This window comes from Bufo gargarizans, chromosome 7 (genome assembly GCF_014858855.1).
Source record: "Bufo gargarizans isolate SCDJY-AF-19 chromosome 7, ASM1485885v1, whole genome shotgun sequence".
Lineage (NCBI taxonomy): Eukaryota > Metazoa > Chordata > Amphibia > Anura > Bufonidae > Bufo > Bufo gargarizans.
Window position 1 is genome coordinate 134,564,532 of NC_058086.1, and position 15,286 is coordinate 134,579,817.

At 41.8% G+C, this 15,286-nt stretch overlaps 1 protein-coding gene across 1 annotated transcript in view; it reads right to left on the bottom strand.

Moving 5' to 3' along the window:
* Positions 1-1,903: 1,903 nt before the first annotated feature.
* FAM102B (family with sequence similarity 102 member B) overlaps positions 1,904-15,286 on the bottom strand; it is a 70,629-nt gene continuing 57,246 nt past the window's right edge. Inside the window, exons 11-12 of the mRNA XM_044301270.1 lie at positions 5,088-5,157; positions 1,904-2,542 (exon numbers count right to left, since the gene is read on the bottom strand). Coding sequence (XP_044157205.1) covers positions 2,497-2,542; positions 5,088-5,157 — 116 coding nt within the window. The 3' untranslated portion in view covers positions 1,904-2,496. The remainder of the gene's footprint in view (positions 2,543-5,087; positions 5,158-15,286) is intronic.

Consider the following 15,286-nt stretch of genomic DNA (forward strand, 5'->3'; position numbering starts at 1 on the left):
CTATTACTCTGTACAACACATCAACCCTTCTCCCAATCAGTTGGAACATAGATTACGTCTTCTTGGTACAAAGTGGCTGATGAAAATGATCTAGATAAGGGAAAATTGCCTACCCCATTTTAGGAACAATCATTTGAGGCCTCATGCAAACATACTGTGGCTCCGTGATATACAGAGACATAACAAAGCTCTGGCAGAGGTACAGTTGTAGGCCTATGGAAGCATTCGGAGGTTTTTTCCTACACAATGCTCTATCGCAGTGTTCCTCCAGTCCTCAAGGCCCACCTGCCGGTCAGGATTTCTTTAGTACTGGGAATTAGTGTCCATGCATCAGGACTTACCATTCTGCAGGATATACTCAAATCATGACCAGCAGATGGGCCCTCAGAACTGGAGATGCTGCATGGCACCAGACTGAGTCTGAATGGCAGCACACAGAGGATGTGCTGCCTCATACCAGGAATTCCTACAGCCTCCATATGCTGATGTCAGACTTTGTGCAAATAAAATAATAGCAGTTATCTCTTTGGTAAGTCTCACATTTTGCAAGTGCCTGAAAATAAGACTTGATAGCAAAATACCTAAAGCTCCATGTGCAACCTGCAGATTTCCAAAGTGTTGTATGCATATCACATACAATACCTCTGCAGAGGAAGATACATCTATATTCCAGTCTTCATGGATAGCTCAATATTACTCTGTAGCTAATATTACCGAGGCCATCTTTGCATCTTGTGGGTTCTATTATGGTCATTCAGTATATCTGCCTTCTTTGCCTATGAACTGCACTGCTGTCTAGTCTCTACTCATTAGTGGTCATTACTGGGCCATATCTAAAACTGATATCCCTTCTTGGTCTTGTGTCTACAATACATCATATCCCATAGAACACAGTCTCCTTTGTGGAACTGCTACTAGCAGTTAAAGAGAATGCATTTCATAGCCTTAAGCCCCTTTTGCAGGACACTGATCAGCTGGACTGATGTTAACATGAACTTTCATTCCATGTAAACAAGCCCTGCAATCACCCTATGAAGAAAACAAACCGTATCTTACTGGATCAAAAGCAATCAATGTTGGGCAACCCTCTCAACAGAATATATAACAACAAAAATGGATGACCTTGTTAAAGCTTAACTTTTAATCAACACTAGATATAAAATAATAGCCCATAAGTTTAATAATATACAAGAATATGTGCTGCACGAATGTGCCTAAATTACCAGTGCTCAGTAAAAGAGGAACAGTCTTACCACAGTCTGGATAAATAAAACTCACCTATCTGGGTATCCCCATCAATTCCCCTATGCAGCCTAGTGACTGTCCAGCTTCGTCAATAGAGGTGGGAGGAGACCCCAGTGTCGGACCTGTTCGTGCCATACGCACCTCCAACTTCTGCTAGTGACATCAGGCGAACCTATGTCTGGTGCCGGCTTCCAAATCCTGCACTATACGTCTGATGCTCTTACTACTTAGACTCAGCTTGGATTGATAGTCCCCTGATGATCTGGCGACGGCCAGTGAAATGCGTAGGAACGAACAGGTCCAACACTGGGGTCTCCCCCCACCTCTATTGACGAAGCTGGGCAGTCACTAGGCTGCATAGGGGAATTGGTAGGGATACCCAGATAGGCGAGTTTTATTTATCCACTGGGATAACCCTCAATAGAGTGATCGTGGTGCTCCTCTGACAGGTATAAGCCCAGGTCAAGTAGGGTAAGATAAGGGTCAGAGACCCAGCACTGGAATCATGGAGACCCCCAGTGGTGGCACCACTTTGATAGACTGTTCCTCTTTTACTGAGCACTGGTAATTTAGGCACATTCGTGCAGCACATATTCTTGTCTATTATTGTACTTATGGGCTATTATTTTATATCTAGTGTTGATTACAAGTTAAGCTTTAACAAGGTCACCCATTTTTGTTGTTATATAATCACCCTATGAACCATAAAATGCCCCTGTGTCATTGATCGTATCTTTTACATGACCATAGAAATCACTGTGTAAAACAATGTAATTATGTGAGGAGGGGTTTGAACAAACAATTGCAAGAATGATCATTCATTAAAACCACTCCCAATGATTGTCCTGTGAAAATGGAAATAAAAATCGAGTGCAGACTGACTTATATCGTAGACTGGTGCTCAGCTGGGCAATCATCTACCCATGTGAAAGGACCCTGACATTTGCAGCCACTTTCTGTAGCTAATCTCATACGAGGGATGTCAGTCGCAGTTCATCAGGGTTACATCAGTTAAAGTGCCATGGCATTCCATGTTCAGGGGAGACTTCTTTGTGGCTGATCTCTGCCAAGAATACAATGAATGTTCATATTCATGGAGGGATGATGAGGAAACCATCCTTGGCCTATGGCAGCACAGCATGCATCTTCATTTGGAAAACTAAAAACCAGTTTATTCTTTCCATTAAAAAGTCTTCAAAGTATTAAACCACTTAGGCTGGACAGTTATACTCCACCGCAAAACCAGTCTTCTCAGCGTTTGATGACAACCTGTTCATATGCTCCTGCGCCAACCCCCCTAAAAAGAATGCAGAGGAAGTGGTGAGACGTGGACAACTTTTTTTGGATGGACAAGAACTTTTTAACCTTCGTGTTTTAGGGGTCATGCAGGATTTTCTAAAGTTAGCACTCTTATTCAATAAGACTTAAAGGGAACCTGTCACCAGGATTTTGTGTATAGAGCTGAGGAGATGGGTTGCTAGATGGCTGCTAGCACATCTGCAATACCCAGTCCCCATAGCTCTGTGTGCTTTTATTGTGTAAAAAAAACTATTTGATACATATGCAAATTAACCTGAGATGAGTCCTGTATGTGAGATGAGTCAGGGACAGGACTCATCTCGGGTTAATTTGCATATGTATCAAATCGTTTTTTTTACACAATAAAAGCACACAGAGCTATGGGGACTGGGTATTGCGGATGTGCCAGCGGCCATCTAGCAACCCACGTCCTCAGCTCTATACACAACATCTCGGTGACAGGTTCCCTTTAAGCCGCCCATACAGCTAAACACTGATTCAGCCGATAGTTATCTCTCCGGACTCCCCCAATACACATGAATTCATACAGCTAGTCACCTCTTCCAGGAGCTAAGCTTATCTCTCCAAGAACAAAAGCACTGGACATGTGGAAATACAACTGCCTTATCTTTCTCTCCTCTAATATCTGTCATACACATTGGATGGTTGACTGGTTAGATATTAATCTAATGTGCATGGCTAACTCAGAAGTTAAAATTTTAGGTGTTTAAAAAACTGGAGGGAGTATTTTTTTTTTTAATACAGTAGGTCAGACTTAAGCGAGTCTACAGGTGCACTACATTAATCACAAGGGCTTATACTGTATGACAAATTTGGTTCATCTTAACACATTAGTACAATTTTGTCTCACTTTGCACCACCTATTGGGTGTATTAACCCTTTCCAAGGTTTTGGTGCAACTTATTACATATTAAAGGGTTTATCCAACCCCTATAATGACCCCCCCCTTCCTTAATGGCCAGGCCCCTCATATAGGTTATACTAAACGCACTCCCAGGCCCTCGCGTCACTCCTGCTCCCTGTATGGCTGCCACTGCATCTCTCCGTCGCACAGATCCAAACATCGGAGGGTGGTTGTGGGGTGTCTGGGGGTAGCCAATAGCAGTCCGCGACAGGGACGATCCTCCCTAGCATCGTGGGTGACACTAGGGAGGCTCGTCCCTGTCACGGCCTACTATTAGCTAATCACCCCCTCCGAAACCGCTCTTCAGCAGCACATCTCCACAGGTAAACAGGGTATCTTCTCCCGCCATGATTTTAATTGCATGGGGGAATAGTGATCAACGATCATTCATCCCCCATCCAGTTTCCATCAGCCGCTGTGAAGCCTGTTTACAGTGGGTTTTCTGGGAATTACGGTAATAAAATAATTGAAAAAAACTTAATACCATATTATAAAAATGGCTCATTTTGTTTAGGGAGAAATCAGGGGAAATAAAATGCCCACCGTTTTCTTAGTACACACAAAACCCATCCTAATCACACAGAGGGACAATAGAGCTAAAGAGTTGCCTTATCCTCCTCTCTGCTCTACTTGTCAAGGATTATGATCCTGAATACTGATGATACGATCTTCAAATGTTTCTCTGTAGAAATGGAGTTCATGAGGCGACATGAAGTACAGAGAAGACTGACAGGTCAGACTGTGGTGATGTGTTGCTGTGCTAATGGAGACTGCATACAAGAGCTACTGCTCATTACCACATCCCCACCACGTCTCTGTCCTTCATATCTCCTCATGGACACCATTTCTACAGATCTTGAGCTCAAGATCTTATCATCACTATTCAGGATCATAAAATTAGGAGAGGCGGATGAGGCAGCTCTGTAGCTCTTTTGTCTTGCTGTGTGATTAGGACAGGTTTTGTGTGTACTAATATAGCGGCAGCCATTTTATTTTCGCCGATTGCTCCCTTGATAAAACAAGCCATTATAACTAATGTAAGGTATATGGTAATGTATTTATAATAAAGAATTCTTTAAAGGGGTTATCCCATCTAAGACAATGGGGGCATATCGCTAGGATATGCCCCCATTGTCTGATAGGTGCGGGTCTCACCGCTGGGACCCGCACCTACAAGAAGAACGGAGCCTGGGACAGTTGTGGCTGGAGGACCCTGGGTTTCCCGGGGTCCGTCCACCACCAGGCGCAGCTCCCCGCCTCTCCCATTGAAGTGAATGGGAGCGCACCGCGCATGCGCGGCCACCGCTCCCATTCATTTCTATGGCGCTGACGGAAATAGCCGAGCCAGCTAGAAATGAATGGAGGGCGGCTGCGCATGCGCAGTGCGCCCTCCTCAAGTTTCTACGCTCCGTTCTGACAATGGGGGCATATCCTAGCGATAGGCCCCCATTGTCTATGATGGGATAACCCCTTTAAGTATTTTTAGTAGTTTTATTTTATTAATTCCCGGAAAGCCCCTTTAAATGAGCGTTGATCGACTTGGGTTTTATTGTTGATCGGCGCTCATTATGGCTCACATGTGACTGCATAAAATGACCGTTAGTCAGATAACATTTACCTGTTTGGTAAGTGATGACTTCCCAGAGCAGTGCTCCCTCCAGGACCTACAAACAGCCTTAGACCTTCCTCTACAAGGAAAAAAGAAAAATGATATTAATACTTACAATAATCACATGTACAGGACACAAGTATACTCATCAGGCAGTGACTAGAGACTTCTAGATAGTTAGACCGAGGGAGGTGGCTCCTTCTGTCTCTAGTAAATGCATTTGCAGGGTGCTGATGCGTTGCCATGGCAGCTGGGGCCTAACAAAAGCCTAATAGACAGCCTGTCACGGTTAAGCGATAAGCTAAAATGCATTGGTATACAAGGTATACAATGCATTATAAAAGTCATTCCCCTAAAGTGGCACTAAAAAGCAACACTCCGAAATGCATTTGGTGCCTAATCTATTGACTTGCATAGTGGGGACACAACCATAATCCACACTTACTGGACTTTGCTTATTGGAAGATGAAAAAAAGATTAAAGAACACGGATTTCAATACCCGAAAGACACAATACTTGGAGAGGAACGCCTACAGGATCGAGGAAGAGGCAAGCATCCAATCTTGCTGCACCCGAAAAAGATCCATCGAATGTGCGTGACTCGATTACTACTGTGCCTGGGTTAACTATCGAATCCGGGTTCGAAAGTAACGAAAACGTAGGACGCCGAAAGTCAACTTATCAGCAGAAGGCCGCGAACTAGCTTCTATACATAAAGCTAAGTAAAGACAGTGCAAACCTGGAGTCTTTCTTCAAGAAGGGGAAAAGCAAAGATGGTGCCGACTCCCACAGCAAGGCCGCGTCTCCCGCCTCTATACGCAGCATGTCCCCTCTACTATCACCAGGATCGCTATCCCCGCCAGCGAGACTGGACTCCCCCTCTTCCCTTGAGCCCTCCATACCTTCACTCCCTCCAATGCCTGAAGAAGTCAGGCCTCCGCCATTGCCAGGGATGGACATTCAGCATGGCGCACAGCAGGAGCAGACTGCAGCGTCTCCCTCTAGCAGTCCCAAGAAGCAGAAGCTAAGGCTGGATAACCCAGATATTTCACAGGTCATTGCCTCCTCAGGGAGTTACACAAACTCCGATGCTCAAGCTGACTCGTTCCTTAGCTTCCCTACCTCAGATAAGCCACCCACAGAGGCGACTCTAAAACAGATGTTAATGGCGTTAAAAGCCTCCATACAGCAAGATATTGCCACTGTGATTTACCCAGCATCTGCTAGAATGCAGGAGTTTTGCATGTGGAGACAAAAATGGGTGATAATCCTGTATAGACCTATTTTTAGTGGACCATGCCACTCTTTCATATCACATCCTCTAAAATTGGCCTCATCAGTGGGTCAGACCATGCCCCCATCATGATTACTTTAGAAGACCAATACCAGCACCAAATGGCCCCAGTGTGGAGGAATAATACCTTTTTATTTAGTATCCATACTTATAACGCGGAGCTCACAGTCACTGCAGGAGTACTTCCTTTTCAATGAGGGTTCTGTATCAGACCCTTTTATAATTTGGCAAGCCCACAAGGCCTTTATTCGTGGCTTGCTTATTAAAATAAACTAAAATAAATAAGCAACAACCATCTTATCCAGTCTCAGAAGAATTAAGGATAGAGAGGGAAAAACTGAGACCAGTGCTACTACAGGACTATGAAAAGGGATTACTTAGGTTAAAATCTAAATATTATACGGTAGCTAACAGCCGGACAACTGTTAGCTACCGTAGACAACTTAAATCCCAACAAATCAAATCTAGGATCTCACATATACCCACCCCCATATCTAGGCGAAACTGATAGACCCCAAAGATATTGCTGAACAATTCAGACTTTTTTATATGAATCTCTACAATCTCAAAGACACCATCACTTTGCCAGATAACTATGCTACTTTAGTTTCAGACTTCTTAGCGAAAGCCTCACTACCCTCGCTCACTCAAAAAGTATGTGAACCCTTTGGAATAATATGGATTTCTGCACAAATTGGTCATAAATGTGATCTGATCTTCATCTAAGTCACAACAATAGACACTCACAGTCTGCTTAAACTAATAACACACAAATAATTAAATGTTACCATGTTTTTATTCTTAATCGTAGGTCTTCTGAGAGCTCTTTTGTGCGAGGCATCATTCACATCAGGCAATGCGTCTTGTGAAAAGCAAACCCAGAACTGGTGTGTGTTTTTTATAGGGCATGGCAGCTGTAACCAACACCTCCAATCTCATCTCATTGATTGGACTCCAGTTGGCTGACACCTCACATACTTTTTCTACCTGCACATGGTGTGTTCAATAAAAACATGGTAACATTTAATTATTTGTGTGTTATTAGTTTAAGCAGACTGTGATTGTCTATTGTTGTGACTTAGATGAAGATCAGATCACATTTTATGACCAATTTGTGCAGAAATCCATTTAATTCCAAAGGGTTCACATACTTTTTCTTGCAACTCTATATACTTATAAGAGGCCATATTGTTATATTCACCATTTTGTATGTATTTTAAAAAAGGCTTAGAGAGAGTCCGTGGGAAGGGCACTTTTAATAAGGTTTCTTCTCATGAATGTACCAGTCTGAAAAGAGGCCTTCTTGTCTCCATATAAATTTATAGCTGAGATAAAAGTAAGCGCTAGAAGCAGCTGGTGCTAATTAACTCTACAGTTTGGCATCTATTAATGAGACAGAAAATCTGTGGTACCTATATACATCTATAATCAACCTTCGTTTTGTATAAGAAAATCAATAAGACATATGTATAGTTTTATATTGTTACGTCTTATTAAGGACATTTATGTATTTGCTATCGTATATATATATATTCTTAGGAACGCATATATTCCTGTTATATGATGAAGACAGTTTGGGTATGGACTTTGTTAATGAGTATCTGTAAGGCCTCTTTCACACTACCGTTTTTTTTTTCCGTTTTGCGGTCCGTTTTTTGCGTTCCGTATACGGTACCATTCATTTCAATGGTTCCACAAAAAACCGGAATGTGTTCCGTATGCATTCCGTTTCCGTATTTCCGTTCCGTTGAAAAGATAGAACATGTCCTATATTTGGCCGCAAATCACAGTCCGTGGCTCCATTCAAGTCAATGGGTCCGCAAAAAAAACGGAACACATACGGAAATGCATCCGTATGTCTTCCGTATCCGTTCCGTTTTTTGCGGAACCATCAATTGAAAATGTTATGCCCAGCCCAATTTTTTCTATGTAATTACTGTATACTGTATATGCCATATGGAAAAACGGAACGGAACGGAAAAGGAACCACAACGGAAGCAAAAAACGGAACGGATCCATTGGTATAGCAGAGGAGGCACAGATATCTCTGTGAGAAAACAAGCTCATCATTTTATTATCTATAACATAAATTTAGGAGTGTGAGAAACATTCAAAGGGGCGCCTAGAAGTCTGTCCTTAATTGGTAAGAAATGTCTGAATTAATCCCTCTAGCTTTGATTTAGGTTCTAGATGTCAAATGTATAGAATGCAAGATGAAGTCAGACTTGTGTAGTTAACTTTTTATAGTATGATCCTAATAGCTTATACAACAGTGCCACCTAGGTATGAGTAGGAGACATTACAACAGGAGCAGAAGTGCATTATGGGTGAAGTAGTGACATCACCACCCTTATCACATGTACACGCCTATCCGATAGTGATTGGAAAGTTCAAAACTAGGAAGGTGTGTCTAACTGATAAGTTTGTGATCATAAACCACACAGACATGAGAAGAAGGGACCACCAACAAGAAAGAAAGGAGAGACCCCAGGACAAAAATTCTGATGAGCACAACGTACCTTAGAGCTGACTTCCCTTAGTCTCTGCACATCATCTGCATTCTCGGTAATGTATAACTTTATTTTGTGTAGTATTGACATAAATTAATCAGCCTGATATTTAGCAAACTCCCCGCTGTTGGCGGCTGTATAGTTGTTAAAAGGCGCTACATCAATATTACAACTATTTAGTAACAATGCATATTACTGAATCAAAGATCTAATATTGATTTTCAGAAGAAACTCTCTGATTGGAATAATTTCATTCCATAGTCAATACCAGGCTTGATAATTTATATTGCTACCCATTTTCCGAGATTTGTCATAGTTGTGTGCAGAGCAAGGGTTTGTATCTTTTATTAACGTTTTTATATCTAAAATTGTGGTCAAGACGGATTGTATTATATTCTTATGTCTGAGAGGTACTGTGTATACGCTGATATTTGTGTTGGTGCCATCTTGTGGCGGATTTGGGTACTACATTTGAATAATTATCATTGGTTTTATATTAATTGTATATAAATTCTTGTATAATAAATCATTTATATTTTTGCATAGACACTTGTAATTTGTTTTACTGATTGCACAATATAATTAAATAACCAATCAAACTCTTTTTGAGGTATCATATATGTCCACCTCGAGGATCAAAATCATTATAAATTTTCCTTTCTTTTATATAAAGCCTTTTGCTTTATATCCCCGACAATTGGTAGCTTTAAACTGCCCTCTCACTGAATTCGAAATTCAGAAACTGATTTCTGCTCTCCCACAGGGGAAAACCCCCGAACTGGCGGTCTATCAAATTAATATTACAAGCAGTTCCACTCCTTAAACCCCCCCCACCTATTTTTAAACAGTGTATGATGGGTACTCCTTTCCCTATAGACATGTTACAGGATCTGATCATAACACTCCCTAAACCAGGCAAACCCAGCCATACTCCACAAAACTTTAGACCTATTTCACTGCTAAATTCGGATATCAAGATATTCGTGAAATTACTTGCCTCTAGACTATCCCCTATCCTTCCCTTGTTAATCAAAGCGGATCAAACTGGCTTTATTAAGGGACGATTATCTTCAGACAACATCCGTAGAGTACTAGATCTTTTTAACTACGCCGAATCACACAGATCCCCTCTCCTGGCGGTGACTCTGGACGCCGAGAAGGCATTCGACCATTTACACTGGCCATTTGCCTTCTCGGTTCTAGATAGAATGGGTTTCCAGGGCCCTATTTTAGACTACTTTTACACTTGCGTTTGGGGTGGGTCCGTTCAGATAATCAACCGTCTGCATCCGTTCAGAACGGATTCGTTGGTATTATTTTTAACATAGCCAAGACGGATTTGTCTTGAACACCATTGAAAGTCAATAGAGGACGGATCAGTTTTCTATTGTGCCAGATTGTGTCATAGAAAACGGATCTGTATCCATTGACTTACATTGTGTGTCAGAACGGATCCGTTTGGCTCAGTTTCGTCAGACAGACACCAAACCGCTGCAGTGTTTTTGTGTCCGCCTCCAAAGCGGAATGGAAACGGAACGGAGGCAAACTGATGCATTCTGTGCGGATCCTTTTCCATTCAGAATGCATTAGGGCAAAACTGATCCATTTTGGACCGCTTGTGAGATGCCTGAACAGATGTCACAAACGGAAAACCAAAACGCCAGTGTGAAAGTAGCCTTAAGTGCCATATCTAGCCTATACTCTAACCCGACTGTGAAGGTTTTTGTAAACGGGGTGTCATCCACTAGCTTCCAAATCACGGATCCCGTCAGGGCTGCCCACTCTCTCCCCTCCTTTTTATTTTAGTCTTGGAGCCTACGGAGCACAGATGGGATAAATAGTTTTGTTGTGGGCTCTACTACCCACACCATTTCACTATATGCAGATGACATTATACTCACCCCATCAAATCCATCCAAGTCCCTTGGGGAAGCACTGCAGGTTATCTCCCAGTTTGGTTCACTGTCCTATTATAAGGTTAATGAGTCAAAATCACAAGCACTTCCTATCAACATCTCCTTCTCTGAGATTAGACAACTGAAAGCTCTTTATCCCCTAGACTGGCAAACATCAGAGTTAACATATCTGGGAATTAGGCTTACTATCCCTAGCTCTCTCTTATATAAACAGAATTATGAGCCCCTCCTCTCCACCTTAGCTCAAGATCTTAAAAGCTTTGCTATGAAAGAAATATCATGGGTGGGTAGTATAGCCTCATTTCAAATGATTACTCTACCTAAACGTATATATGTATTCAGAGCCTTCCCCATTCGTGTACCAGAATTATTTTTAAAAAAGCACAGGCACTCCTGAATAAATACCTTTGGAAATCGGGGGACCCAGAATAGCTTAAAATCTGATGACGCGGAGAAAGGGAGCGGGAGGACTGGGCCTTTCCTCTATAAAAGATTATCACTGTGCTATAGGATTATTGTTCCTGAGGGAGTGGTGGAATGACTCATCTGACAAGCAGTGGATTCAAATTGAATCAGAGTATATAAATAATTGATCTTTGAAAAACTTTCTTGTTCAACTATTATGGAGTCCCATACCTCCTAAAACCACATTACTCACAGTAGCATACGCTGGGATCCTATGACAACCCTTCCACCGCCCGCATGTAGAACAGGGCAAATTTCCAAATACATTGGTCTCCACCTACATTCCAGAAAGTAGCATTAAGGGTCTTGACCTCTCTGTTTGGCGTGCAGCGGGAGTTAATACCTTAGATCAGATTGTCCAAGGAAATTCATTGCTTCCTTTTGAGTCAAGTCCCCTTCCATATCCCTCATAGGGAATTCTATAACTACTTAAGAAACAAAACAATAGCTGATCTTAGGGAGACCAGCTACAGAAAACACTGTGGAGCCTCATTTAAGAGTCTCGACACAGCAATCCAAAGTGCAAAGCTCCCTGGGAAACAGTAATATGCAAAATAACTGTGGAGCCCCAGTTATGGGTCTTCAACACAGTGAAAGCCAGATATCCCTTTGCTTGGTTTTCCTTCCTTTGAGGGATATCTGGCTTTCTCTGTGTTGAAGACCCATAACTGGGGCTCCACAGTTATTTTGCCTATCACTGTTTCCCAGGGAACTTTGCACTTTGGATTGCTGTGTCGAGACTCTTAAATGAGGCTCCACAGTGTTTTCTGTAGCTGGTCTCCCTAAGATCAGCTATTGTTTTGTTTGAGTAGTCTGCAAGGCATTGCTCCTGGTTAGCTAGAATCCTACTCCACACTGATGAGGGGCAACACCCCGAAACAGCTGTCTGTGGATGGATAACTGGCTTAGGTCTTCCCTGTCACATCCTTAAAGCTTGTAAAAGAGCGGGATCTTGACATAAGGGCCACTTAATATGGTGGATCTGGTGATCTCTGTAATGGGGACACCCCTTTGCTTCATTTTCCTTCCTTTAAGGGATATCTGGCTATCACTGTGTTGAAGACCCATAAGTGGGGCTCCACGGTTATTTTGCATATTACTACTTAAGAGTGAGACACTATCATGATACTTGCTTAAAAACATATCCAAAAGTTAACCCCGATATTCTAAGACTTTTCCAAAACCCAATACTACATAAAAAAAAATCCACAAGACTTAATCAGTGACAAAGCGACGTTTGTTAAATCTAAGCCCATTTTAGCGTTGGAATCAGATTTGGGACGAATATACCCGGAGGAGGAGTGGTCTCAGGCCATAGGTCTTCTCTCTTCCATTTTCAAATGTGTCACACACTATGAAGCAGGAGTGAAGACCCTCTTGAGATGGTATTTCACACCTGATAGGCTGAGTCGAATGTTGCTTGTTGTTGGAGGGATTGTGGCTGCACTGGTACTCTGTACCATATTCTGTGGTTATGCCCTAAACTGGATAGCTACTGGCAACAAGTCTTTACTTTGGTCTCCCAGATCACCTTAACCACACCATTACCTTCTCCAATATTGGCTCTCTTATTTATGGGCATCCACCAATTCAATCGAGCTCATACAAACCTGATACGCCATATTTTACTAAGCACCAAATTAGTCATCACTCGTCATTGGAAGTCAGCGACCCCTCCAACTATACAAAAAGTAATACTTACTGTGAACGCGACCTATAGATATGAAAGACACCTTCCGCCTTCCATTATTGATCCCCGAAAGAGAGACAAGACCTGGGCCCCTTGGCTAACTCATCCACTTTATACCCCGTGAAGAGTAACCTATGCCTTTTATGATATTTGAAGACATTGCCACATTGCTTGAGAGAAATGTTCTTTACACCATGTTTATTTTAACATGCTGTATTTACCTTCAGAAAGACCTATGTAACTGCCTTAATGTTATTGTTGGGGGACACCCCTGAGTATATTTTAGAGATCCATGCACTCTGTCTCATTTGTACATTTACGCTGAAGGTAATTTCGATGATATAATGAACATATCTCATTGTCTGTTGATTATTTATGGGAAAACTCAATAACAAAGATTATTCATAAAAAAGCAGACAACCCTTTTAACAACCCCCAAAAAAGTTACTAAAAGTTAATCAATAAGTTATACAGCATGTACCCCAAAATGGTGTCAGTAAAAATACAATTCATTCCACAAAGTCCAAGCCCTCATACATACATTTACAGAAAAATAAAAAGTTATGGCTCTCGGGATGCCTTGACAAATTTATTTTTTTGCATGATTTTTTTTTGTATAAGTCGTAAACATTTTTTTTTATTGCATATTTGGCATCATAATGATTGTACTGTCCCAAAGAATAAAGGTAACGTGTTAGTTATGCTGCACAGTCAATGCCACAACATTTTAAACACAAAAATCAATAGCAGAATTTTATAATTTATAACGAAACAATTAACTACATGTGTGCCAAAATGGTGCCATCTTACAAAAAAACAAGCTCTTATATGGCTGTGTCAACGGAACAATAATGTTTATGGCTGTCTTAATGCGACTTCACAAAAACAAATACATTTTTGTGGTCTTAAAAGGCATCTGTCAGCAGATTTGTAGCTATGAGAACGGATGACCTGTTGCATGTGTGCTTGGCAGCTTAAATTATATTTTTTTTGAGACTTTAATACTGATAATCTATCTTCAGCATAGTCCATCAGTATGTGATCGGTGGGGTCCGACACCCAGGACCCCCGCCAAGTACCGCGGCCATCTCTCAGCTTTTCCTTGTGACTACACATTCATCGGTCACATGATCTAGGCGCAGTTCAGCCCCATAGAAGGCCGAGTGCGATACCAAGCGCAGTCACTATACAATGTACGGTGCTTGGGAAGTTGCAAGAAGACCAACGTGCTCACAGGAGAGGTCATCAGAATTAAAGTCTTTGAAAACTTTTTTAAGGCATAGTTGTGGGTTTCAGCAATAAGGGCACATATGAAGTTTTAATATATTCAAATGAACCCCTAGGAGAAACAGGGGCATTGCTGCTACACCTAGACGCTCTACTGTATTTGCAACTACCGCACCCCCCCCACTTTCATTGACAGGGACAGACTTGATCTGCCTGGCCCTGTCAAAGCGCAGAGGGCGCAGCAGTTACAGACAGAGCGGAGGCTCTAGGTATAACAGCAACGTCCCCCCTAGAGGCTCATTTGCATATATGTAAAACTACATTTGTCTTAGCAATGGGGGCACATATGAACATGGGACCAACACAGATGCCTTCACATACAACAGGTCAGTTTCATAGGTACAAATCTGCTGACAGACGCCGAAATCTGCTCGGTACTTAAAGGGTTAATAACAGTGTATTAATAAGTGGCTTTATGTGCTGTTCCCAGCACATATGGAGAAGAAAGGTATAGTGGTATATTTAAATGGTATATGTGTAGATGTACCAAAAAAATGGCACCTACATCAAGGACCATTTGTTCCACAAAAAAAAAAGCCCCATACAGCTACACTGAACAAAAAAATTAAAAAGTTATGACCGCCAGAATGCAAAGAGGAAAAAAAAACGTCCTGGTCTGAAAGGCCTAAATTGACCCAGTTCTCGATGACGTGCTTATAATTCAAGTATAGCTCTACTTCCAAGTTACAATTTCCATTAAACACGAGGAAACAGCTTTTATAGTTAGGCCTTATTCACACGTCCATGTCCGTGATGAAATCTGTGATGACATGGTCAGTGATTCATCCGCGAATATGTCCGTGTTTCAGTTTCTTGTCTTTCGTATTTCACAGACACTGCACTGCTGAAAATGACATTTCAAGGCATCTCCTATAAATGGTCAGTGAAACATGGACTAATGAAACACGTCTATGGCGTCTGTGTTGGGGTCATGTTTCTCCACAGACCCATATATTGGGCACAAAAAATAGATTGTGCTTCTGTGTACACACATTAGAATGAAGGGGTATGTGTGCCGTCTGTGGAGAACACCGGCAGCACACATC